The sequence below is a fragment of the Aulonocara sp. 'chitande type north' Nkhata Bay genome, linkage group LG14 (assembly GCF_057382095.1).
Source record: "Aulonocara sp. 'chitande type north' Nkhata Bay isolate Kocher_YH1m ecotype deep benthic linkage group LG14, A_spYH_male_GT1.1, whole genome shotgun sequence".
NCBI lineage: Eukaryota > Metazoa > Chordata > Actinopteri > Cichliformes > Cichlidae > Aulonocara > Aulonocara sp. 'chitande type north' Nkhata Bay.
Genome location: NC_141357.1, coordinates 13274890 through 13302220, shown reverse-complemented (window position 1 = coordinate 13302220; position 27331 = coordinate 13274890). Strand labels below are relative to the sequence as shown.

The 27331-nt window shown below is 43.7% G+C and overlaps 2 protein-coding genes across 2 annotated transcripts; both read right to left on the bottom strand.

Moving 5' to 3' along the window:
- Nucleotides 1-503: 503 nt before the first annotated feature.
- LOC147314256 (thiamine transporter 2-like) lies at nucleotides 504-16530 on the bottom strand. Its single transcript, XM_086261046.1, has 7 exons — nucleotides 16384-16530; nucleotides 15834-16069; nucleotides 15274-15751; nucleotides 1528-1606; nucleotides 1207-1399; nucleotides 906-1047; nucleotides 504-814 (listed from the first exon to the last, which is right to left on the bottom strand). The coding sequence occupies exons 1-7, from the start codon at nucleotides 16528-16530 to the stop codon at nucleotides 704-706; spliced, it is 1386 nt and encodes a 461-aa protein (XP_086117172.1). The 3' UTR covers nucleotides 504-703.
- A 262-nt stretch (nucleotides 16531-16792) lies between these two features.
- Nucleotides 16793-25984, bottom strand: slc19a3b (solute carrier family 19 member 3b). The gene is made up of 8 exons (XM_086262781.1): nucleotides 25731-25984; nucleotides 20007-20186; nucleotides 19503-19668; nucleotides 19081-19381; nucleotides 18736-18887; nucleotides 17682-17874; nucleotides 17311-17452; nucleotides 16793-17044 (listed from the first exon to the last, which is right to left on the bottom strand). Exons 1-8 carry the CDS (start codon nucleotides 25878-25880, stop codon nucleotides 16892-16894), a joined length of 1437 nt encoding a protein of 478 aa, XP_086118907.1. The 5' UTR covers nucleotides 25881-25984; the 3' UTR covers nucleotides 16793-16891.
- Nucleotides 25985-27331: the final 1347 nt, after the last annotated feature.

Genomic DNA, 27331 nt, shown 5'->3' with positions numbered 1-27331 from the left:
TATTGCATACAGTATATCCCATTCATTATGCTGCAATTCTGTACTTTTTTTTTTTCTTTTAGGAAATTAGCTCTTTGTGCATATCAGTATTTGTATCTAACACACAGAATTTGCTAAGACAGAACTGTTGCTTTGAAAAGCTAATGGGTACTACCAGTTACTGTATTTGTAAAGAACCAAACTATTTGTGCAGGACCCTTTAGATAAACTGTTCTCACTAAGGAAATGAATATATTCTGTTGTCAAGGTGGGGTTAGGGTTAGGAGGAGGACTGAATGCTACATCAGGGATGGGTGGGGTGGGGGGCTCGTTTCTCTGTTGTCTCCGCCCTGCTGACAGAGTTGCAACACTTCAAATGACAGTCAGAAGAAATGGCTGATGAACTGAAAACCACTTACTTGCATTGTGTATTAAAAAAGTTTAAGTTAAGGTGTAAATATATACAGTATATATATTAAAATGAATTTTAAGTAAAAAGAAACGACCAAAGCATTCATTTATATGAATGTGTGAAACATTCTTTTATTGTTTTTGTACAAAAAAAAAATGATTTCTATTCATCATGTTGAAGTAAGTAATTTAAAGACTTTTTATCTGCTACTTATGAACTAATGTGAGGTCAATTTAGGGATGGGAAACCATAAGTGATACACTATAACGCTCTATACGTGTTCAGAATCTGTGTTCTTCGCTGCCTGGAGTTTCATCTTTGTCTGGAGGAATTGTCTCTTTTCTGCTTCTTTGTGCTCACCAATAGACCCCGAAGTAAAAAAACAACAGAGATAACCAAGAAGTAGCTGGAATACACGGTGAACTGCAAAGAAGAGTACATGTTTAAAAGGTTAATGACGCTAATGGACAAATAAACAGTGCTGCTGTACATATTTTGTGATCTGATGGCTTACCTGGGGAATGATGGCCAGGCCTAGCCCTCTACTGTCAACTACAACAGACGTGATAATCGTCTGTAGAGCCAGTGCTCCAAAGGTATTTGCCCCAAAGACTAGTGCATATCTTTCCATTGAGAGATCAGCTGCAATCTGATACCTGCAAGCATAGAATTTGTCTTAATCTAAAGGTTGGGGAGGGTTTTTTTATTTTTATTTTATTTTATTTAATTTTTTAGCTTTTTTGCTCTTATATCTGCAATAAAAATCAAACTAAACTGTGGTAAAGTATAACCCTGATGTGACTTGACACTCTTACATTGCTATAGTTATCAGCGTCATGTACAGTGACTTGAAAACGACGTAACCGCTGTAGCAGACCCAAATGTTGCCAGTGAAAGTCATGAGGAACAGTGAAGCTGCACTCAGTCCAGAGAAACCACCCAGGGCCAGCTCTCCCCACTGCTCCCATCTTACCTCAGTAAAGCCTATCCCGTAGGCAGTGGCTGCACCTGGAAAGCATGTACACGTGGGATAAGACAAATTAGGACAGCTGATTAGGTACTGAGAAATCTTATGTGTCCCTGATAACTTCCATTTGATTTAGGGAGGGGGGGAAATGCCATCTAATGTTGCTTACTTAAGAGGTTTGAGACTGCCTCCACGCCTCCGTTGTAAATGCTGAAGTTCTGAGAAGGCTGCACATGCTCCCACAGCACCTGCGCAGTATGGTGTGGGTATCATTAAGTTGTTCAAGGATGTGTGTGTGTTTAATTATTTCTGTTTAAAATATATATCTAAAATGCCTTTTATTAACACAAGAGAAGGCTTCAGCAACTACAAGGCACTACTTGTTCACTGCAGGTAAACCCATCGTAAAGCAGCCCCCAGTAGCAATTTGGATTGCTGCAGTGATTCAGATGCTTTTACAGCTCACATTTTTGTTTATGCTGCCTTCATAACCAGTGTTGGGACTAACGCGTTATTAAGTAACGCGTTACAGTAACTACGTTATTATTGTGGTAACGAGCACGGTAACTAGTTGTCAAAGAATAATGTTTAAATGTTTTTATGCTTTGCTTCAATACTGATAATTGTAATGTTCTTATTCCTCTATGAATAAAACATCAAGAATTGCTCCTGGTGCTAGCTTCAGCTAGCTGTTTATTATTCTTTCTACCACGATCACTTCTTCTTCTATTCTGTATATCTTATTGATTCCAGAGCGCCCCCTGTGGGTAGCTTCAACAATAGCAACTATCATTACATCCCCTTTCCAAACAGGTTGGTGTTATAATAAGCACAATTCCAAAGAGAACTGTTACTCTGTAACATCTGAACATTCTTGTCTAACATTCAACATGTTATAAATTGTGCAACAAACTACATTCAGTAGTGTTCTCTTTTTTTTTTTTATAACCAAAAGTTGTAGCACAAGTCAAACAAAATAAATCCAAATGTATACCTTACATCTTCCAGAATGAACCAAATGAATCCCATACAGCCCTCGAGCACATTAGAACTCTTCACCTTTGACAACTTAAACAGTCAATAACACATAACTCAGCAGGTCTCAATTAAGTGTGAACAATTACTATTCTAAATGAATTATTATCCGTTATTTACTTGCGATTTATTATTATTATTTTTTAACAATTCTTTACCACAACAGTTCACACTTGTTCTATGAGCCTCTCTGTACGTTTCTTAGGTCTGGTAGACCTTCTCAGTATTTCAGACATTGGGGAAGTTGAAGGAGGCTCACTGTGGTGCTCAACAGGGTTAGCACCTCGTTGTTCAGTTCCAGTCTCTGTGTCCTGCTGTTTAACATCCTGTGTCTTTAACAGACTTCTCCGGTTTCTTCTTAACACTTGTCCATTCTCTGTCTGAACAGCAAACGATCTGGGCCCTACTTCGCTGAGAACTGTTGCTTTTTTGTCCCAGAAATCTGGACCTGCAATCCTCACAACATCTCTTTCCTGAAGCGGTTCCAGACGGCTTGCAGTTTTGTCATAGTTCCTTTTCTGTCTGTGCTTGAGTTTCATCCTTTTGTCGGTCAGCTTGTTGTCATGTGCATTGTCATTTTCCTTGGAAATGTGTGGAAGTGTGGTGCGGAGCTTGCGATGCATGAGTAGCTCAGCAGGTGATGCCCCACACTCCAGGGATGAAGCTCTGTAGCTTAGCAGAGCCAGGTAAGGGTCGGTCTTACTGTCTCTTGCTTTTTTGAACAATCTCTTTACTATTTGGACTCCTTTTTCTGCCTGTCCATTCGCTTGGGGATACAAGGGACTAGAGGTGATATTGTTAGAGAGTTATCTCTGGGATGCTGGGATGATAGCTCCCTCAGGACTTAAACTCCGGTCAGAGAGTGGGGCACAGAGAGTGATGTCCGGATATACTTTAATGGAAGTTAATAGCAGCTCAACAGTACAGCAGTAGGCATACTTAACGAATGTGGGAGGGGTGGACAGACGTGTGGTTCTGAATAACAAGAAACAAGGAGAAACAATTTTCACATATAAATATAACACTCGTCACTTCCCAACATCATGCCAATATAATGAACTGTAACACAAATAATCAGCTGAATGCTCTGACATAAGAAAGTCCCACAATCCCATTTGAACAGGCAGGAAACAAGAATACCTACATATCTCAGACAACAGAAAGGACCTAATGCCCCCAAATTAGGAAAGGTCGCAATTACATGGTCTTCAGTGCCCTCTAGTGGCTAAATAACACAACCGCAGTACACAGATCCAACCCGCAACAAATGCTACGGTGGTAAGTCACATGCCTCTACCAATCTCGATAAATCTCCTAGCATAAACCCCCTGTAATCAATGTCAAAGTACAACCCGTGCTATAAGTGGAAATAGACTCGTAGAACTGGAGGGATTTTGACTCACATTTGCACAGGAACGCACACGGCTGGAGATCGCTATTCCCCCACACTCATGGAGAAAAACATGGCTAGTGCTCCTCGGACTCGTGATATGGCAGGAGCGTCGTAAAAGCATGTGACGTCATCACCGCAGCAAACAGTAAGAACAAAGTGGAACTTATCGACAGAAATTAACACTGCACTTATAGCGATGCAATTGAAATATAAGGAGACTTTCGGAGCCGCCCCCAAATTTAAGTAATAAATTTGCTCCTCAACCGAAAGTCTAAGCACCATTGGGTTGACAGTACTCATCATCCTCCCAGGCTGAGAGTCTGACTAATCTGGCAACTGGTCGAAGATATGTCTGTCCCTTGACTGTCACCTCAGCCGCTCTCACCCGACTGTCTGGCCCTGGACAGGCCTTGACCACCTTTCCGATGGGCCACTGCGCTCGCGGTAGTTGTGAGTCAACCACCATAACCACTTGTCCCATGGTCAAGTTGTCAGTTTCCCCCTGCCATCTTTGTCTCCTCTGAAGATCCGGCAGATGGTGACGCAGGAAGTTGGACCAAAAATGGTCCGCCAGAATCTGACTATGGCGCCATCGCCGTCTTCCCAGCATCTCACTCGAAGCACAAATCACCTGGGGGAGTGATGCATCTCGTCGCCCCATTAGCAATAAGTTGGGTGTGACTGGATCCGGATCCGCTACATCCGAAGAGACATACCCAAGAGGCTTTGCATTAATGATCCCTTCCACTTCGATCAGCACAGTTTGCAAAACTGCCTCTGTCACCGTATGGCCTCCCAACACCACTTGAAGAGCTGTCTTCACAGATCTTATCTCCCGTTCCCAAGTACCTCCAAAATGGGGGGAACCTGGTGGATTAAACCGGAACTCAATCCTCTGCTCCGCCAGCTGCTCTTTAATGGGGGCTTCAAGAGCTGAGAAACTAGACCGCAGTTCGGTCTCTCCTCCCCTGAAGTTGGTACCACAGTCAGATAGGATCTCATATGGCTTGCCCCGGCGTGCAATAAACCGACGCAGAGCCATGAGAAAGGCATCGGTATCTATGCTGTCCAACAGGTCAAGATGCACACAGCTCGTAGTCATGCATTTGAATATGATACCCCAGCGCTTTTCAGTGCGCCGTCCCACTTTGATGTTGTAAGGGCCAAAGCAGTCGACCCCAGTGGACCAAAAGGGTGGTTTGTATAGGCGCAGCCTCGCGGGGGGTAGATCTGCCATCCGAGGAATATCAGGACTGGCTCGCCACCTTCGACACTCACCACAGCTGTGCTGGTGCCGCTTGATTGCCTCCCTTCCTCGGAGAATCCAATATTTCCTCCTCATCTCCCCGAACACTCGTTCTGGCCCAGGGTGCAACAGCTGCTCATCGTATTGCCTGATCAGTAGTTTAGTCACCGGATGCTGCGGATCAAGGACTATGGGGTGCATGGCATCCAAGTCCAGACCTTCTGCTCTTCTGAGTCTTCCCCCAACTCTTATCAGTCCAATAGCCGGATCATACTCTGGAGCAAGTGTTAGCAGGCGACTCTGCTTAAGAATTGCCTTACCAGCAACCAGGGTCTGTAATTCCTCGGGGAAGCTATCATTTTGATCATTAAAAAGAAAGAGAAAAATAAGTGTGTCTGTGTCTAACTTCAAAAGTCTTTCCTCTCTTAGAAGTCTTTCCTCTCTTTCCTCTCTGCAATGTAAACAAAATAAACATAAAAGCAGGGGCCTAAACCAAATTAGACTTTATTTTGTCTGCGGGCTCAAATTGTTTATGCAGGTGCATGCAGCAGAGGTTATAAGAATGAGTAGTACAGCGGCAGTAGTCATTTTCAGGATGGCAAGATATTATAGCACAGATGAAGTGTTGGAAATGGTCCTGGACTCCGAGTGTCAGGATAGCTCCTCATCCTCCTCCGAGGATTCTGGAGAGGAAACGGATGAATCTGTGGAACTAGAGCAGCTTGAGTCCAGTTCCCACGAAGAAACATCTGACGCTGAGAGCGAAGGGGAGACGGAGGAAGCAGCTTCGGGATGGACTGCAAAAAATGGCAAAATCATTTGGTCCCCCACTCAGACGGAGACCCTCCGCTATTTTCCTGCAGCTATTGTCACCCCAGGACCGACGCACTACGCCGTCGCCCGAATCAGGGACCCGGGATCCAGCTTCGCACTCCTCTTCACGGATGAAATTGTGCAGCACACGGTGGCAATGACTAATCTGCACGGGAGACGCGAAGTCGCCGGCTGGTATGACATGGACTGTGATGAATTGCATGCTTATGTTGGGCTGCTAATTTTAGCTGGTGTTTACCGGTCAAGACACGAATCGTCTCTCAGCCTCTGGGGTGATAAATGCGGACGGGATATTTTTCGAGCCACCATGTCTCTGAAGCGTTTCCAACAAATCGGCGGGGCGCTTCGTTTTGATGATAAGCTTACCCGACCCCGACGCCGTCAGGACAAGCTGGCTGCCTTCCGCCAGGTGTGGGATTTGTGGACAACTCGCCTGGAGCTGCTCTTCAACCCAGGCAGAGACGTTTGTGTTGATGAACAGCTCGTCCCGTTCCGAGGAAGATGCAAGTTCAAGCAATATATACCAACGAAGCCAGCAAGGTACGGTCTAAAAATATGGGCTGTATGCGACGTGGAAACCTCCTACGCCTGGAGACTCCAGATATACACGGGCAAAGTTGGTGATCGCGCGGAGGTGAACCAGGGGATGCGGGTGGCCCTGGAGCTCACAGAGGGGCTCCAGGGAAACGTGGTCACATGTGACAATTTTTTCACGTCCTTTGCCCTGGCAGAAGAGCTGTTGAAGAGGAAAGTGGCCCTAGTTGGAACGATTAGGAAAAACAAGCCGGAGCTTCCGCCTCGATTGCTCCAGACAAGAGGGAGAGCGGTCCTGTCGTCTGCGTTCGCCTTCACGCTCACCCACACTCTTGTCTCCTATGTTCCCCGACGTGGCAAAAATGTGCTCTTGATGAGCACAAAACACCGCTCTCCGGATGTGAGCATGGAAGGGAAGCGAAAGCCAGTAATCATCCAGGATTACAATCGGTGCAAAGGTGGTGTTGACAACCTTGACAAGGTAGGTGTCATTACGCATCAGTTACGCACAGATTTATTCCTTGCTCATATATTCTTGTGTAAAATATACATAGGTTTGAAATTTTCTGTTTTTGTGTGTGTGTGTGTGTGTGTGTGTGTGTGTGTGTGTGTGTGTGTGTGTGTGTGTGTGTGTGTGTGTTTTTTTTAGGTTGTTGGCACCTATTCCTGTCGGAGGATAACAAAGCGCTGGCCAGTGGCACTCTTCCACAACCTGCTGGACGTGTCACTGTTCAACTCCTACGTGCTGTGGACAGCTGTCAACCCATCCTGGAATGAGCAGAAATATTACAAACGGAGGCTGTATGTTGAAGAAGTGGGTGAAGCTTTAGTACAACCACACATGCTGAAGCGAGGACGCCTTCCCCACTCATCAGGTGCTGCAGCCATCGTGACGAGTGCGCAGAGTGCTGCTGCAGGCCCCGCCCTGATCCCTACTTCCAAGGGCAGGAGACAGTGTGAGTTCTGCGCCGAGAAAAGGAGACGCGTTGTCGGCACCTGCTGCAAATGCGGGAAGTCCATATGCAAGGACCACATTCTGATCATTTGCAGCCACTGTGTCAGCTGAGGACTCTGACACACCTCCACATACACACCACACCTCCACATATGCTCTCCCCCCCTCCCTTGCTCTTTCTTACTTATATCTTTCCCGTTCCCAAAAACATAAATGTTGATGTTCATTGTTCAAAATAAAAGTTTTTCTGGTTCAAACTGATCTTGTATTTTCATTTACATATTTTTTTCATTTTATTTTAGAACACAACAAGGAAAAAAAGCATTTATTGGGGAAAAAGTGAAAAACCATAATATACCATTATATTGAATTTCCTCTGCCCCTGCATTAAAAATAATGCTGGCTCAAAACGAACGTTGGTGCGAATCTTTGACCCATCTAAAGGCCTAATTATAATAACAATCAAATATTACTTCAAATTGTTTTTTTGGAAAATATTTAGTTTTTTTTGTTTTTTGGGGCTAAAAAAAATGGTGCGCTCATGTAATTAAACTGCGATTAAAAGGGTTAAAACCCCCGAAATATAATTAAAACTTTATATGAATATTTCAGGGAGAAGTAGTTTTAAAAGATTGGCTAATTTAAAGTGGAAAAAAAATATGAATATATAATCTTTTTATAGCATTTTTCGGGCGTGGCACAAAACGGTCACTAGGGGGAAGGGTGTGAGGTTTTTTTTTTATTTGCCCCTGCATTAAAAATAATGCTGGATCAAAACGAATGTTGGTTCGAATCTTTGACCCATCTAAAGGCCTAATTATAATAACAATCAAATATTACTTCAAATTTTTTTTTTGGAAAATATTTAGTTTTTTTGTTTTTTGGGGCTAAAAAAACGGTGCGCTCATGTAATTAAACTGCGATTAAAAGGGTTAAAACCCCCGAAATATAATTAAAACTTTATATGAATATTTCAGGGAGAAGTAGTTTTAAAAGATTGGCTAATTTAAAGTGGAAAAAAATATGAATACATAAGGTTTTTATTGCATTTTTTGGGGCGTGGCACAAAACGGTCCCTAGGGGGAAGGGTGTGAGTTTATTAAAAGAAGGCAGGAGGGTTAAAGACGGACCAAAGGAAGGAAAGCATATATTTTGGTTAAGTTTGATAAATTAGAATTAGAAGGTATTGTTACATTAAAATGATCAAAATGAAATAAAAAGGCTATACCAAAAACAGGTTATAACATAGGAAATGTGAGGTTTTAAGATGAAGTTAGTATTAACAAACAGGAGTTGTTTCTAGGCAGCATTTAGCTATGATGAAATGTATGCAGGAGTAATTGCTTATATGCTTAAACTTAATTGATTAAAGTGGTTGTTTTCTTTTGGAGCTTTTAGTAGAATAGGCGTTTATAATGATTTTCTTGTTAAAAAGGTGACTTTAGATTAGAATAGAGGAATTTGCAGCAGCGACGGTTTGTGTACAGGATGTGATGATCAGATAAGGGAAAATAGAGTGTGCAACTGGACGTATAACGAGTAACGTTGAAGAATATATATAAATACAAGTCAATAAGTTAAGAAGATAATTAGGATAAGGCTTTTGATTAAAGAGTCCCAATTATGATAAGTTAGGGAGGTGCAGGAAAAGGTGTTTTGTTTCCTTTGCAGAAGATCTCTGGACCACAAGAGAGGGACTGAGAAAACCTAATCTTACGCATGGAGTATTCTCGAGTGGGAGCTGGTGTTTATTACTGGACCAATTGGCTGACATGAGGTTGTCTGATTTGCTGAGCCAGAGGACAGCTAGAGAGGGTCAGAGCGAGGACACAATGTATTGCGACCTCTGGTGTTCCAGAGGTCGGGAGAGGGAGTGTGGAGCAGGGAAATTATTTTACTGCTATTGGTAAATAATCATCATTATTACTATTGCATTATATCCATATATAATCTGCAGCATTGATATTGTATTCAGAGGTTTAAACAGTGTGTGTGTCTTTCAGAAAGACTAAGTTGCAGTTGACAGGAAGTTGCAGAGAGTTTGCAGAAGTGAAAGCAGAGTCTAAGTTATTCTGAGGAGCAGGTTAGACGAGGCTATTTGAATTACTAGGTCATTCAAATTGTCTGTTATACTTTTATATTCTAAGCTCTTAGTAGAGGTTCTTGATTAAAACATTTATTCAACATAGTGCCGGAATTGTGCCCCAGTTCTGGTGTCAGACCACACATTCAAAATTACCCCTGGATCAACTTCATCAACTAAACGACACAAGCGAGAAGCAAGCGACGTCCGACCCCACGACTCAATATGGGGCAGTAACGTACCACAAGAGTTCAAGTTATGGACTACTGGACAGAAAGTCCTGCACTCACTGTTCCCATGGGTGGGAAACGGAAAAAACATGCTGAGGATTGAGACTTTGGACTACAGATTCGGACTATTCCTGAACAGCTCAACAAAAATCAACCAGGCACAAAACGAGGAAATTGACGCAATAAGAATAGTGGTCATGCAACACAGAGTCGCCCTGGACATGATACTTGCAAAAAGAGGAGGGCTCTGTGTCCTATTCAACACCACTTGTTGCACCTACATACCAGACAACATGCACTCTCAGAACATGACGGATGCTTTGAACACTTTGAAAAAGCTTCAAAGAGCCCAATTTGAGGACTATATGCCTAGCTCTGAAGACTGGCTAACATGGCTATTGAGTGGCAGCTGGAAGACTCTATTAATGAAAGGACTGGTTATCATAGGAGTATTGCTTTTGTTACTGTGTATGTTTTCCACATGTATCCTGCCATGTATCAGATCGATGATTCTATACATGGTGAACACATTCATTATTGCATACGTCGGAATCCCTCAAGAAGACTGTGAAAGTAATGTCTAAACCTAACTGCTTTACGTTACAGCTCCAGAATGTTTCGTCACAGTTCACATGCACAAGGAAGTTACGACCGAAAATGTTTCTACAAGTGGCCGCTAACTGATGAACAATGTATTGTGATGAGTGAAAACATTAACAACAGGAGGGAATGTCAAAGAATAATGTTTAAATGTTTTTATGCTTTGCTTCAATACTGATAATGTTCATATTTTCACTGTGCAGCTCAGCTTGATAAACGTGAAACTGCAAGCCGCGTGTGCCATGTGATAATGCCACAAGATCAGCACAAAAATACACATCTTCAGAAGCTGATAGGAGCTTCACCGCACCCACACGTCCGCAGAAGTTGACTCGCGTTATCTTTATTATTCTTAGAAACTGACTTGCTGCACACACACATACACACGAACATGAAAAACAGGAACTGCTATCCATCCATCCATCCATCTTCATCCGCTTATCCGAGGTCGGGTCGCGGGGGTAGCAGCCTAAGCAAAGAGGTCCAGACCTCCCTCTCCCCAGCCACCTCCTCCAGCTTGTCCGGGGGAATACCAAGGCGTTCCCAGGCCAGCCGAGAGATATAATCTCTCCAGCGTGTCCTGGGTCTGCCCCGGGGCCTCCTCCCGGTGGGACATGCCTGGAACACCTCGCCCAGGAGGCGCCCAGGGGGCATCCTTGCCAGATGCCCGAACCACCTCAGCTGGCTCCTTTCGATGTGGAGCAGCAGCTGCTCTACTCTAAGCCCCTCCCGGATGGCCGAACTTCTCACCCTATCTCTAAGGGAGAGGCCAGCCACCCTTCGGAGGAAGCTCATTTCCGCCGCTTGTATCCGCGATCTCGTTCTTTCGGTCACTACCCACAGCTCGTGGCCATAGGTGAGGGTAGGGACGTAGATCGACCGGTAAATTGAGAGCTTCGCTTTTACACTCAGCTCCCTCTTCACCACGACTGACCGGTGCAGCGTCCGCATTACTGCAGCCGCAGCCCCAATCCGTCTGTCGATCTCCAGCTCCCTTCTCCCATCACTCGCGAACAAGACCCCGAGATACTTGAACTCCTCCACTTGGGGCAGGAACTCATCCCCGACCCGGAGTGGGCACTCCACCCTTTTCCGGCTGAGAACCATGGCCTCAGATTTGGAGGTGCTGATCCTCATTCCCGCTGCGTTACACTCGGCTGCGAACCGCTCCAGTGCGAGCTGGAGGCCCTCACCCGATGAAGCCAACAGAACCACATCATCCGCAAAAATCAGAGATGAGATTCTGAGGCCACCAAAGCGAAAGCCCTCCGCCACTTGGCTGCGCCTAGAAATCCTGTCCATAAAAATTATGAACAGAACCGGAGACAAAGGGCAGCCCTGGCGGAGCCCATCACCCACCGGGAACGAGTCCGACTTATTGCCGGCAATGCGAACCAAGCTCTTGCAACGGTTGTATAGGGATTGAATGGCCCGTAGCAATGGGCCAGACACCCCATACTCGCGCAACACCTCCCACAGGACGCCCCGAGGGACACGGTCGAATGCCTTCTCCAGGTCCACAAAACACATGTAGACTGGTTGGGCAAACTCCCATGCACCCTCAAGTATCCTCGAGAGGACAAAGAGCTGGTCCAGTGTTCCGCGACCAGGACGAAAACCGCATTGTTCCTCCTGTATCCGAGGTTCGACTAGCGGACGAACCCTCCTCTCCAGCACCCTGGCATAGACTTTCCCGGGGAGGCTGAGGAGTGTGATCCCCCTGTAGTTGGAACACACCCTCCGGTCCCCCTTCTTAAAGATGGGGACCACCACCCCGGTCTGCCAGTCCACAGGTACTGCCCCTGATCTCCACGCAACATTGCAGAGACGTGTCAACCAAGACAGCCCTACAACGTCCAGAGCCTTCAGGAACTCGGGGCGGACCTCATCGACACCAGGGGCTCTGCCACCAAGGAGTTGTTTAACTGCCTCAGTGACCTCGCCCCCGGAAATTGGTGGGTCACACCCCTCATCCCCAGACTCTGCTTCCTCCCCGGAAGACGTGTCAGTGGGATTAAGGAGGTCCTCGAAGTATTCCTTCCACCGCCCGACAATTTTCTCAGTCGACGTCAACAGCGCTCCGCCAGCACTATACACAGTGCAGGTAGAGCACCGCTTTCCCCTCCTGAGACGCCTGACGGTTTGCCAGAATCTCTTCGAGGCAGTCCGAAAGTCTTTTTCCATGGCCTCTCCGAACTCCTCCCACACCCGAGTTTTTGCTTCAGCCACTGCCCGAGCCGCATTCCGCTTGGCCTGTCGATACCTGTCGGCTGCCTCCGGAGTCCCACAGGCTAACCAAGCCCGATAGGCCTCCTTCTTCAGCCTGGTGGCTCCCTTCACCTCTGGTGTCCACCATTTGGTTCGGGGATTACCACCACGGCAGGCACCAACCACCTTGCGGCCGCAGCTCAATGCAGCAGCTTCGGCAATGGAGACGCTGAACATGGTCCATTCGGACTCAATGTCCCCAGTCTCCCTCGGAATGCTGTTGAAGCTCTGCCGGAGGTGTGCGTTGAAGATCTCGCGGACTGGGGCCTCTGCTAGACGTTCCCAGCACACCCTCACTACGCGTTTAGGTGCACCAGGTCTGTCCAGCGTCCTCCCCCGCCACCTGATCCAACTCACCACCAGGTGGTGATCAGTTGACAGCTCAGCCCCTCTCTTTACCCGAGTGTCCAGAACATATGGTCGCAGGTCTGGTGATACGATTACAAAATCGATCATCGACCTACGGCCTAGAGCATCCTGGTGCCACGTGCACTTATGGACACTCTTATGTTCGAACAGGGTGTTCGTTATGGCCAAACTGTGATTAGCACAGAAGTCCAATAACAAAGCACCGCTCGGGTTCAGATCAGGGAGGCCGTTCCTCCCAATCACGCCCCTCCAGGTCTCGCTGTCGTTACCCACGTGAGCATTGAAGTCTCCCAGCAGGACAACAGAGTCTCCAGGTGGAGCACCTTCCAGCACCCCCCCCAGGGACTCTAAGAAGGCTGGGTACTCCGAACTGCCACTCGGCGCATAAGCGCAGATGACAGTCAGGACCCGTTCCCCGACCCTAAGGCGCAGGGAACAAACCCTCTCGTCCACCGGGAAAAACCCCAACTGCTATCTATGCTTTAAATAAAGGAAACGCCTGCAGCTGAGTGTGAGTCTCTTTGTTGAGCGCTCACCCGTGCACGTTAAAAATCTCTCCAAGTGTCTAAGTGTTGTTTCTTCACCTGAGTGTTTGATAATTGTTGATATCCTTGACACTAGTTATTATGCCAAAACCGGGAACGCGTTACTCGTTACTGGGATTTAGATAGGCTCGTTATTCGTTACTTCGTGTGGTGGCATCGCGGAGCTTCCACAGATTCAATAACATTAGCAAGTGGTGGAAGCCAGCAGGTGGATGAAGGAAAAGGGAGGCAAGAGGAGAGACCCGAAGCTGCCGCTGGTCCGAGTTTCAGGTGATTGAACTTCAGGTAAGAAGTTATAACCTGCAGTCCATCTGGGTCAGATATGAACCAAGTTTAGGTGGAGTTTATTTTCGTTATGCTGACTTTTTCGTACTGTACTAGCTAGCATGATGGAGTTTCTATACAGCTGGGTGGTGCTATGTTACTGATGTTGAACTTTATTTTGTTCATAAGGTTAATTATTAGAGTTGTCAACCGTCCCGTAAAAAACGGAATCGTTTCGTATTCAGAGAAAATATTATGCGTTTCGTATTGAGGTGAAAAGGAACACAGTTTGTCCCGGACTTCAGCTACAATGAAAAAGACACAAAGCTGGAGTTATTCTGTGTTTACGCTGCACAGCTGCCTCTTCTCCTCTCATTCTCTCCCCCTCTCTCTCCTGTTTCTACTTCAATCATGAAACTGATCAATGATCAGCTGATCGGCTTTTCTCTCTTGTTTGTTTATCGCCCACTTTGCGCCAGAAAGAGGAAACCAGCGGATGTCGCGGTAAACAACAGCAGCACTTTTAAGCTTGATCAGCTGTTGTTAGAATTTATTTAATATTAATTTCTAGTATCAGCTGATGTTTGCTGGAGCCACAGCTGTAAAGCTGCTGGTCATGATATCGGTTTGGTTATCTGGTGAGAGGGAAACATGAAGATGAAACCAGGAGATGTCCTTACTGGATCATCAGAGCTGAACAGGTGATGGAGAAACAGGTTTACCTTTTAGGTCACATGAATGAGTTGAAGGGAAGTTATGAACTGTTTCTGAGAGACAAATAACACCAGGATCCTTTTTTAGGTAGCTGACAGCTGGTAACTGTGCAGGGGCGGGTCTAGCAAAGTGTTGCCAGGGGTCCATGTAGGGCATTAAAAGGGAAATGGGGGCACAAGGAAATACTTTCTTATTCTCATTTAAAATGTCTCACTTTAAAAAAAAAAATTATCTGAGTCTTGCAACAAACGATTGATAGATTGATGCATATATACCATCAGAACAGTGTACATCACTGTCACAACAGTGTTTATTTTCATTCAAAGGCTTTATGATTTTTCCTATAATGGTGGGCCGGTCTCTAGTCAAAATGCCCGGGATGATTTTTTTGTCCCAGTCCAGCCCTGTATGCAGCTCAGCTGCAGTCTGGTGTTACCTACATCTTCCTATTCAGAAGGCAGAATTTCCGAGTTCTGAGTACAATCGAAAGCACCACGACTGCAGTTTTTGTGTTGGATGTAAAAAGCAGGCTAAATAGAATCAGGCGTGGGATTTCTCTCATGGAAATGTGCACATTATTTTTTCCTTTCTATTGGTAGGTGGCACAGTGCACTTGTGGCAAGTAAGCAAGCTAGAAGACTGCCAATCTTGCTGGGTATCCAGTTACGGAAGCAACACATAAACAAGAGAATTCTGAGTAAAACCAAAGTTACTTTCCCTAGTAACTAGTTACTCTGAAAGTAACGAGTAACTTGAAGTAACTGGGTTACTTTTGATAGAAGTAACTAGTAATGTAACTAAGTTACTAATTTAAAGTAACTTACCCAACACTGTTCATAACTGACCTGCACATAGTTGACAGTCTGGTTATACCCACAGGTAGCCATTGCCCACCACACAGACCAGTAGAGCAGCTGTCTAGAGGAATAGCAGTGGCGGAAATCCCTCCACAGCTGGAGGAGGACTTGGCCGCAACTCTGCGTAATGATAGATTCAAGCTTCTCAGCATCAGGCTCTCCTTCTCCACTCTCCATTTCACCTCCTCCATTTTCCAGTGATGCATTTATTGCGTTTGACTGTTCTGCTGCAGTCTGTCTCCCACGTCTTTGATGAAAGAACATGCTCTTCTGTGGCACTGGCAAGAAGAAGGAAGTGAGGAGAGCGATGGCAGTGAGAACCAGAGTGAACACCAGGATGTTGTTGTATGACATGAGGTCGAAGCTGACAAGCAGCTGACCCAACACGGAGCCCACTGTATACCCCAGGAGCTGGACACTGCGGCTGTAAGAGGTGGCCTTCCGGTATCTCTTCAAATCTATTACACTGTAATAAAGAGCATATTCAAAATGTCAAGTCTCCCATGAGCAATGCTAAAAATCCAAATCTGTGAGATGTACTACATGACCTGTAAATGTAGGAGAAGTAGGCCACGTCGCTGGCTGTCGCAACTCCGCAAAAGAACTGCATAGCCTGCATGGCTGGCACACTTGCTGTCCACAGCAGCAGTGCTTGGGTGATGAAGATCATAACACATTGAAACACCACTACAGGCATGTAACGCAGCCAGTCAGTGAGAAGGAACACCGGCACTAGTACGGACAGATAGGAGTATGTCCACACTGGGAAAATTTGATTGTTGACCTGTCAGGGAAAAACTCATCAAAGGCAGGAAATGCATGACTTTATAGCAAATGATTAAAGGTTTCAGAATCTTGATTGGATTTCTATCACTTAGATTTTTTTTTTTTTTTTTTTTAAAGATGCCGGTTATCTCTCTGCTATGAATCACCAGCTTGTGTGTGCATGTGTGTGTGATTATTTGTAATTGCAGCATGTACAAAAGAGCAAGTTACCAACTTTTTCACCATAAGGACCGAAAAACTGAAAATCATTTCTTTTCTAAGTCTGTTTTGATTGAATTACACTATAGCCTTTCTAGCATATGTCATATATACCTGCTCAGTTGTCAGATTCTTATCCGGTCCTGTCAAATATGGGATGAGAAAAGGCTCCAGTGGTCTAACTGTGCTGAAGAATCCATAAATGCAAAGCAGAATAGTGGGATACTTCCAGTCTGATCTCCACTTCTTCACTGCCTCCATGTTGGCTTTCCTGTTTCATGTGTAAGTGTGTGATGGGGGAAAAATACCTCACAACTCTCTAGGCATTTTGTTAATCAGCAACCTGGTCAAAGAGCAACACAATCTTGGTGACACTCGAGCACAAGCTGAGATAATACCAATCAGAAGTAACTGTTTTATTGTGTTGTTTGTCTTCCTGTCTGGGTTGCAGATAGCAAAAATACACAACACATAAATGTTTGCTTTTCAGTGTATAAACGTTTAATGTTACAGTTTGTAGTGTTTAAGAAAAGCATATTTACAAGCTCTCGTTAGTTAATTTGCAGCTGTTTAAGGTAAATTAGTTCCAATCTTCCAAAAACCTGTCGGGCACTGACACAGGTCAGAGACGCTCTGCAGCAATCACCTCCTCCACACACTCAGGTTCCTTGGCTTCCGTGTGCCGGAGACAGGGTTTGTTCACACAGGCGGTGTAGGTTCCTCGGATCAAAAAGAGCAGCGATATGACAGCATAGTAGCTGCCGTAGATGATAAACTGCAGAGCAGAGAGACGACACATAATCCTAAGCATTATTAGAATTATTTTATCTATGCTATGGCAGTGAACCACCTGCATCAAATAGACCTGCGTGCAACAGCTAATGATAACCACCAGGTGTCACTCTGTCCTCACATTTCAGTGCTTCAGTTAAGCAGCAGAACGCTGAAGGGGCCATCGGGTTCTTGACTTTGAGTTGTTGTTAAATCCCCGTGTGCTGCCATTCAAATACGCAGTAGTATAATTACAGCCTGTACACGTACCTGCGTCACGATGTCCAGCCCCAGTGCAGCTTCATCAACAACTGTGACTGTAATGATAGTCTGCAGTGAGAGGGCTACAAAAGTGTTGATCCCAAAAGTCAGAGCATAGCACTCCATGGAGAGGTTAGAGGCGATCTGAAACCTGCGGTGACAAAGTCCTTATAATTATGAGAGATTCAGCACATACTCTAAGACTGCAATAGATTTGTATGGCACTGCAACCAGTAAGCTGACTCTAAACTAATATTGTCATCCTTTCCTCTGTATTGAACTGACAAAACAGTCCGTTTGAATGAATTCTTTAAGTTGTTCTTGTCACTTTTAAAACACATTTAGAGGAGCAGCGTGGAGAAATTCTATCATGCACTTACGTTGTGATGGTGATGAGGAGCATGTAACAGGATTTAAATATGGCATAACCGACGTAGCATACCCAGATGCTGCTCGTGAATGCCATCAGAAACACAGCACCTGACCCTACAGCTGAGAACATCCCCAAAGCCAGCTCTCCCCACACAACCCAGGTCACCTTGATGTAGCCCACAGAGAAGGCTGCTGCAGCACCTGGCCCATGAAGAAGAAAAATAAAGCAATTAGTCTGACATCCCAGCGGACGGCGCCTCCACTGCACATTTGCATCCTTCCCATTGTCATTCCCTGATTCGTCCATTACTTCTAACCTCCCTTTAACGGGAGAATAAAGGCCGCGGTGGCCTCATGCACACTCATGCATTTCCTGGCCTCCACAACGCTTGCTTATTATGATGAACCAGTTTCACCCAACTCCTGGAAACAACTATCAGTAATAATCAAAGAATCCATTACCTTTTAACTCTATCTCCTTAATAGAAGCAATTACTCTTCTTCTTCTCGCACTGAGGCAGGCCGAGCTTAAACCAAAAGGACCAGGGTGCTGCTATTCCCGTTCAAAATCAATACACATTGTCTGTGTAATCAGTTACCACAGATATGGCACAGCTGATTCCCTTTAATTGCAGGTTTTTATAGATCTATGTGCATTCAGAAACGGCAGCCTGTAATGACATTGTTAAATGTTATTTTGCTACATGATGTGGTTGTGCTGCAGTCTTCTCGCCTTTTCTAATTGAAGCAGAGACAGAGAACTCTGATTAGAGTCCTGCTTCCAGCTCACTGCAGTACAAATGAGTGGACCCCCTCTTACATCATTTTTCCTCTACTCTGATATAAAAGTAAGTTGAAAAGTAAAGTTATCTCAATTTATCTCATATGTCATTTATTAAGAGCATATATATTATATATAATAAATGAGGTCAGACCAAAACAAACAATATGTATCTCACCCTGACTGATGTAGACACATTCACGCTGTTACAGTCGCTTGACTGAAACATCTTGTAATTATTACTTTTAATCTAAAATAACCCGCTCTAACACCAATCTTACCTACAAGAGAGCACGCAGCCTCCACTCCTCCGTTGTAGATGGATGATGTGGCAGATGGCTCTATATGGTCCCACATAAGCTGGATGTAGTTGAAGACCTGCACGTAACCAGCTGTGGCCAGAGCCCACCACAGGGACCAGTAGATTAAATGTCTGAATGGTGATAATTATGACAAGAGATTATGATGATGACTGTACAGCTACTTCTACTGTTTAAAAGAAGTACCCTATGAATACATTATAAAAATTTGGACCAATTAGTAGTAATCCCAGGTGTTAATTAAATGCAAGTGGGCACTCAAAGCATCTTAGTGATTTAAAAAAAATATTGAAAGAAAAGAAATGCCTGGAAGAGTAGGACTCCCTGAAGCTTTGCCAAAGCAGATGAACTGCAGCGGCCACGTTTTCTCTGCTGCAGTAGCCAGCACTGCCATTATATTCCATCTTCCCTTTCCCCGAGCCTTCTCCATCCTTATCCGTCACTGACTCCTTCTCTCCCTGTGGCCCCTCTTGCTGGCAGTCTACTGCTGCAGCCTTCTTCCCTTTGAAGAACATGTTTGTCTGGGGCATGGGCAACCAGAATGAGACGAGAAATGCCACGCTCACAATTCCCAGGGTAATAGTATTGATATAGAAGTAGTCCAGGCCTGTTGGTTACAATTGATCATTCATTAGTGCTTGTTTAAAGTTCAGTTCATAATTTTCTTTCTTGTCATGCATCAAATGTTATTTTTCATATTATTGTGATCAAATACTACGAGCCCATACCAGCAAGGGAGACAAGCATTTGGCCAAGGGTGGCGCCAAATGTATATCCAGCCAACATTGCACTGCGCAGGTAACCAGTAGCTCTTTGGTAATTCTCTACTGGAATTACACTGTAAATATAGGAAAAGTAGGCAACCTCCGTGGAAGTCACTACAGCATAGTTGACCTGTTGATGGAATAGAGCAGTTGTAAAGAGGCAGTAGATCATGATAAACTCTATTAAATGCATTAACAACGGTATGGTTTAAGTTGTGATAACCGGAATAAATACAAAAGCTTTTAAAAGATTTCTTCAAGGGTAAGAAAGCGATCCAAACCTGCCCGGCCCTGTGTGAAAAAGATTGTGACTAGCTACATTTAACAGTAAAAATTGTTTGATGATCCGAAGGATGTAAGTGTGTCAAGTATGCAAAATAGTAAGAAATCAGGAAGTGGCAAAGTATTTTTTTTCACAGCACCTTTCACTCTTCATTCTTGAAACAACAACAAGAAGTTTTAACTGACCTGAAGGAAAGTCATAGCAGGAAGACCTGGGACAAAGCACAGTAGAATATAGTTGGTGATGAGAAAGAACCCCTGTACTATAATAAGGGGTTTGTACCTCAGGAAGTCAGTCAGGAGGAAGACGGGGAAAAGAAAGGCCAGGTAGGAATACGTCCAGATAGGAAACAGGTAGTTGGTCAGCTGGAAACCACAAGCACAACAAAACAGTACTGATGATCCCATTTGTACTTCTTTTTCATGACATGCATATCGCACTGCTTATGAAAACTGATGCATGTTTATTTGTTTTGTTTTGCTTTCATATAAGTGCTGAATGTGAAACTGCAGAACAGATTTGCTCCACTATCAAAGGACCTTGGATCTATATCGGACAACCATCCATCTAAAAGCAGTGAAGTAAGGTCTGAAAATCTGTTGAAAAGTAAAAGGCCACAGGGAAAGCTAAAGGCTAGGCCTGAAACTCTGATTGTGGCTGACTCTGCTGTAAAGGATGTACAAAGGATGTGCGGTAAGAACACTAAAGTCCTCTGTTTCCTAAGGATATGGTCAACAACCTGATTGAGAGAATTCTTCAAATTGCAGATGAATATCCAACTGTGACAAACATTGTTCTGCATACAGGGTCAAACGATGTGTCCAAACAACAGACGGAGGTTCTGAAACGGGACTTTACTGGATTATTAAATACTGTAAACTCTCTGAATGCAGCTGTATTCATCAGTGGACCTGTACCGCCTGTCAGAGGAGGAGATGAGAGATTCAGCAGGTTGTTTGCACTGAATAAATGGCTTATATCAGCATGTACTGACCACTCAGTGCATTTTATTGATAATTTTAATATTTTTTGGGAACGCAGGCATCTGTTTAAAGCAAATGGATTTAATTTTAACAAGTCAGGGGTGAAACTGTTCACCTCCAACTTGTTTTATTCCATACATCATCCATCTGTGCTTGGCACCAAGCACCAAGGCTGAGATAAACGAGGAGCTATCTCATAAAGAGGAACAAACAGTACTGCAAGAACAGACAAAGCCCAGCAGAAACCTTGAGGAGGAGCCTCATCTGCCCCCACCTGGGATGAGCTGCAGAAAGGAGAGACATCAGAGGCGAGAAGAGGGGTCCCTATTTGCCTCCAACTCTCTCAACAACACCAACGACCAGGACCAAGGACCACAACCTTCCCCAGTCCCCCAAACCCCTGACAGGCCATCACCCTCCTCCCCCTCCCTTTCTCCCTCCTCGCCACACCTGAAATTCACTGAGGAGATGATAGAGCAGGTCAATGCTGGGCTCAGATCTACCCCCCAGCCAAATCCCTTTTTGTCCCCCATAACCCCCCACCAGAGCAGCCAAAGGTTCGCCATCGAGCCCCGCCCTCAACAGAGTAATCGAAGTTACATTGCCCAGCCTCGTCCCCCTTAGCTCCTCCTTACCACCTTCATGCTCTGTCTCCGCAGTCTGATGTGTGATGTGTGGAGGGTCCGGGCTGCGAGGATTATGGCAGTGGTGACTAGGGCTGGGCGATATTACCCAAAATTCATATCTCGATATTTTTTAGCTGGATGGCGATATAAGATATATATCTCGTTTTTTTTTTTTAAGCCATAAGTTAAGAACAAAAAGAGAGTTCTTAGTCACACTGTGTCCCAGATGTCAAATGGGCATTTTCTTTACATACAGCGTAGATGTACATGAAGAAATTACTCAAAAATAAATTATCAGCATTTATTAAATAATCATGGTCCATAAATAAAAGAAAACAATGTTGTTTTTGTGCATAACGAAAAGCTCACAATTGTGCAGTCAAAATGTAAACTAATAGACGCTGAGCGTAATAACAAAGAGACAGATTTCACAGCTGCACCACGTCTCTGAACAGGTGCCATTTGTGGTCCTTATACACACACAGTACGGTAATATTACGTTGAAGCACAGTACTATCACTCCGCGAGGCGGCTCCATCAAGCGGTGCAGCTCCGTAGCTTAGCAAAGTCATATTAAAACATTTTTTGACAGATTGCTGAGCGCTGTGTACCACATAAAATCGGTTCGCGGTCAGTAAGCACAACCAGAATTCATACATAAGGTGCACTGTCGATTTTTGAGAAAATGAAAGGATTTTAGGCCGTGCAGCCCCTCCTGGCTGCATGTCGTTAGCGCGGTTAGCTCGTTAGCGCGGTTAGCTCGCTAACACGTTGACACCGTCCAGCCCCACGCACGGGGCGATCCGAGGTAACTCGCTAGCGGAGATTTTCCTCTTTCATCTTGTCATTGCCTGCAGGTGAAGCTATGGGGGAGGGGGAGTTGTGTTCAGTGAAGGAGAGGCGAGGCCGAGTAACGTTGCGTAGAGACATAAGTGGACGAAAGAGAGGCAAACCTGCGGCTCCACAAGTATAATTATAACGTAACATAGACTATATCGATATAAACGATATTGTCACATCTTATATCTCGTATGAAAATATATTGATATTTTTAAAAAACTCGATATATCGCCCAGCCCTAGTGGTGACTTTTCCCAGGAGAAGCTGGGTCCCTGTTTACTAGAAGGTTTTAAAATTTCTGTACTTTTAGGTGACAGGAGACATGTGGCCTGGTCAAAACACAGAGAGCTGCACTCTAAAAGATCTTTAAATATAGTAAACATACCTTGTGTGCCACAGACTGCTCCCAAACACAAGGGGGCAAATAATACCTCTAAAACACTTAAGCTGGCTTTATTAAACGTTAGATCTTTAGCTGGGAAAACATTTTTAATTAATGATTTAATCACTGAGCACAGCCTTGATTTTATGTTTTTAACAGAAATTTGGTTGGACCAAAGTAACAGTGGAGCTGTTCTCATCGAGACGACCCCTCCTAACTACAGTTTTATCAGTGAGGCCAGGGTGAGCAGGAGAGGAGGGGGGGTTGCTGTCTTATTTAATGAATCATTTCAATGTAAGCAGCTGTCTCCTGGAAGTTTTCAGTCTTTTGAATCTTTACAGCTGAAGGCCCCATCCAAAGTTGTGTTTCTTAATGTTTACAGGCCTCCCAAATACTGCACAGACTTTTTTAATGACCTCAGTGAACTGCTGTCTGTGATCTGATCCATGTGGACAACCCTCAGGACAAAGGGACTAAAGACCTGAGTAACACTTTGGGCAACTTTGGGCTGACTCAGCATGTAGCAGAGGCCACACATAATAGAGGACACACTCTTGACCTACTGATCTCCAAGGGCCTGAGCATTTCAAACGTTACTGTGTCTGATGTGGGCCTGTCTGATCATTACTGTGTTTTCTTTGAAAGTAAAATTTCAGCCCACACAAATATATCAACAGCAGTGATCACAAAACGGTGTATAACAGAACACAGTAGTGAGATATTTAACCAGGTCTTCCCATTAACACCTGACCTGCCCAGAGGGTCAGTCAATGAGCTCGTCAATAGCTTCAATGCTAACATGTTAAATGTAATGGACACTATTGCTCCCATTAAGGTGAAGGTTATCTCTGGAAGGAAAAAGTCTCCACGGAGAAACTCCACACTGGTGAAAAATGAAAAAAGAGAGTGTAGGAAAGATGAGCACAGATGGAGAAAAACAAACCTCCAGGTTCACTATGACATCTATAAAGAAAAACTTCACAATTATAATTTACAACTGAGGAGTGCAAGGAGGTCCTACTTCTCTGACATCATCACTAAAAACAGCCATAATGCTCGGGTCTTATTTTCTACAGTTGACAGGCTAACAAACCCTCCTGTGTCAGTGGCAGCTGAACTTCATTCGACCATGGCCTGCAATGACTTTGCCAAATTCTTCACAGAAAAAAATCCAAAAGATTAGACAAGCAATTGGTACATCAACAGCATATTCAGGATATGTACCGTGTCCACTGAAAAACTGTTTAAACACCATGAAACAGTTTCACCCGATTAACAGCAAAGACCCGGGGGACATCTTATGTCAACTGAACTCCTCCTCTTGCTGTTTAGATGGCCTGCCAACAAGTTTTTTCAAAAAGGTCTCAAAGTCTTCGAGTCAGACCTGTTACAGATCGTCAACTTTTCTTTAATATCAGGCGTGTTTCCAGAACCACTAAAAACTGCTGTAATTAAACCTATACTGAAAAACGACAATCTTGACATGACACAAATGAACAACTACAGGCCGATCTCAAATCTCCCATTTTTAAGTAAGATCATTGAAAAAGCAGTTTCTCAACAGCTCAATTACTTCTTAAAACAAAATAACTGCTATGAACTGTTGTATAACTGAATTTCCCAGAGGAACCCACCCGAGAGATTAATAAAGTTTCATCTAATCTAATCTAATCTAATCTAATCTAATCTAATCTAATCTAATCTAATGATGCCTTCCAGTCAGGTTTTAGACAGAACCACAGCACTGAAACCGCTCTGACCAAAGTGTTTAATGACATATGTCTGAATACAGACAGTGGAAAAATGTCAGTCCTAGTTTTACTGGATCTCAGTGCAGCATTTGATACAGTTGACCACAACATATTACTCAAACGACTGGAGAACTGGGCAGGTCTTTCAGGAACTGTACTAAACTGGTTCAAAACATACTAAGAAAACAGGGAATACTTTGTATCAATAGGTAACTTCACATCTGAGCAGACAAGTATCACATGAGGAGTTCCCCAAGGTTCCATCTTGGGACCCCCTCTGTTTAACATTTACATGCTCCCACTGGCACAGATTATAAAGAACAACAAAATAAACTATCATAGCTATGCAGATGACACACAAATATATATCACAATGTCACCAGGAGACCGAGGCCCTGTACAGGCTCTTGGTAAATGTATTGAGGAAATTAATGACTGGTTGTGCCACAATTTTCTCCAGCTAAACAAAAACAAAACTGAGGTAATAGTCTTTGGTGCCAAAGAAAAACGATTACAGGTCACCAGAGAACTTCAATCTATACACCAAAAAACCACAAACCAGGCGAGAAATTTGGGTGTAGTGATGATGCAGACCTAAACTTAGAAAAACACATTAAGACAATAACAAAATCAGCTTACTATCACCTCAAGAATATTTCAAGGATAAAAGATCTGATGTCTCAACAGGACCTGGAAAAACTAGTCCACGCATTCATCTTTAGTAGGCTTGATTACTGTAACAGCATCTTTACAGGTCTACCTAAAAAATCAGTCAGACAACTACAGCTCATTCAGAACTCTGCTGCTCGAGTCCTCACTAAGACCAAAAAAGTGGACCACATCAGTCCAGCTCTGAGGTCTTTACACTGGCTGCCTGTCCGTCAGAGGATAGACTTTAAAGTTCTGATGCTGGTCTATAAAGCTCTGAATGGTTTAGGACCAAAATACATCAGTGACCTCCTGACCCAGTATGAACCTTCCAGATCCCTCAGGTCATCTGGATCCGGTTTTTTATCAGTTCTCAGAGTCAGAACCAGACACGGAGAAGCTGCATTCAGCTTTTATGCTCCATATATCTGGAACAAACTCCCAGAAAGCCTCAGATCAGCTGAAACACTCAGTTTATTTAAATCCAGGTAAATCCAAGACTCACCTATTCTCAGCTGCATTTGAATAAAACACCAAATCTACACTTTTAAGCTTAAATTTCAAAACTTATATTTTAACTACTGATTCACCTTGTTGTTGAATTGTGGTATATAAATAAACTTGCCTTGACTTGCCTTGCCTTTTAATAAAAGACAGAAAGTGTGTCCGTAGTCCTTACCACTTCTTCAGAAATGTTCTTGTGTGGTCCAATAAGGTATGGTGTCAGGAAAGGTTCTGCAACCCTACAGTTTGCAAAAAATCCATAGAGTGACAGGATGGCTGTGGGGTAAACCCATCCAGATGACTTCAACTTGGCCCAGCACCCCATGTTAGTATCTCAGCGAGATTTCCCTGCTGTTTCCTTTTGTTTTTAGTTGCACTTCAGTCTTGATTTAAAAAAACACTATCTGGTTTAATACCAAAGCACTTTGAGCTTTCGTCAGGTTACCTTGTAAGTAGCTAGAATATAAACACTTAATCATCTACACATGCCTTATTCAGACTTTGACCTGTCAGGGAGCAACAGACAAGAAGAACGGTGAGGAAATAAGTACAGTCATTTATTGTGGGATTGGAGTGACTCACACTCTTAATAGGCATACTGATATTGGGAATATACAAGTGACTATTCCCTCCCAGAGTATAAAGACAGAGCTGCTAATAAAACAAAACATGAAATATTTGGATGTTTTCAAACAATTTATTACTACAAATGACTGCACTCACTGCACTGAGTTATATGAAAAGATTGGCTAGAGATTGCAGGCAAAATGAAGGCATCCGCATACAGTGGGGTGAAAAAGTGTTTGCCTCCTTCCTTATTTCCGTTTTTTTTATGTTTATTACACTGAAATGGTTCAGACCATCACACAAATTTACATATGAATGCCACCAGAAATACATTTAAACACAAAATGCTGTTTCGAAATAAAAGTGTTTATTATTAAGGGGGAAAAAAAATCAAAACCTACATGGCCCCTGTGTGAAAAAGTGATTGCACCCTACGCCTAATAACTGGTTGGGCCACCCTTAGCAGCAACAACTGCAATCAAGTGTTTGTGATAACTGTCAATGAGTTACAGAGAGCAGAGAGCTGCTTTCTGGTATGCACCACAGTTCATGAACAAACTACAGTGTATAATAAACTTTGAAACTCATTACTCATCAATCAGTTTGGAAAATTGGGAAATTTTGCGTATTTATTTATTTATGAATTCAGTAAATGAAAAAACAAGGGATTCTCCCAAAAAGGTGTTTTACAGCATTCACCAAAAACTGATTGTTGGTGTCGTAAATGACTTGTTAGCTCCTGATCTGGCAAACATACCGGAAACATATGTCTTAGTAGTGATAAGTCATTTTGAGCAGGAAAGAGCATTCTTGTGACAAGGTAAAAGCTACAATTTTTTAGCTTTAATTAACTATAAAAACCTTGCATCACAGTTATGTACACATCATTTATGCTTAAAAAAGGACTTAATTTATTATAAAGTAGGACTAATAACGCAGAGCCTTGAAAAACTGTTATTTGAAAAACAGGTTATTTTTTTATTTTATATACAACCCTTTCGTAAATCTAGTTTACTAAAATCTATTAGAGCAAATATATTAGACATTGAAAAAAAGTGATCGTCTGCCAAAAAGTGACTGCCCGTGTTTAAACTGCTGTACATGACTTGCTGGCCTATAATATTTGAAATATATGTCAAAAGTAATCTTCATGAATGATATCAACTCATCTTGAGCTACACACAACATTCCTGTCACAAGGTAGAATTT

What these genes read in the sequence shown, in the direction of transcription:
- LOC147314256 (XM_086261046.1), bottom strand. Translation starts at nt 16,530, where the DNA reads ATGGAGGCAGTGAAGAAGTGGAGATCAGACTGGAAGTATCCCACTATT. An exon ending in ACGCTGATAACTATAGCAAT is followed by an intron (nt 1,048 to 1,206) that starts GTAAGAGTGTCA and finishes CTATGCTTGCAG; the next exon opens with GTATCAGATTGCAGCTGATC. An exon ending in GCCTGGCCATCATTCCCCAG is followed by an intron (nt 815 to 905) that starts GTAAGCCATCAG and finishes TCTTCTTTGCAG; the next exon opens with TTCACCGTGTATTCCAGCTA.
- slc19a3b (XM_086262781.1), bottom strand. Translation starts at nt 25,880, where the DNA reads ATGGGGTGCTGGGCCAAGTTGAAGTCATCTGGATGGGTTTACCCCACA. An exon ending in CTCCTCATCACCATCACAAC is followed by an intron (nt 17,453 to 17,681) that starts GTAAGTGCATGA and finishes TTGTCACCGCAG; the next exon opens with GTTTCAGATCGCCTCTAACC. An exon ending in GGCTGGACATCGTGACGCAG is followed by an intron (nt 17,045 to 17,310) that starts GTACGTGTACAG and finishes TCTGCTCTGCAG; the next exon opens with TTTATCATCTACGGCAGCTA.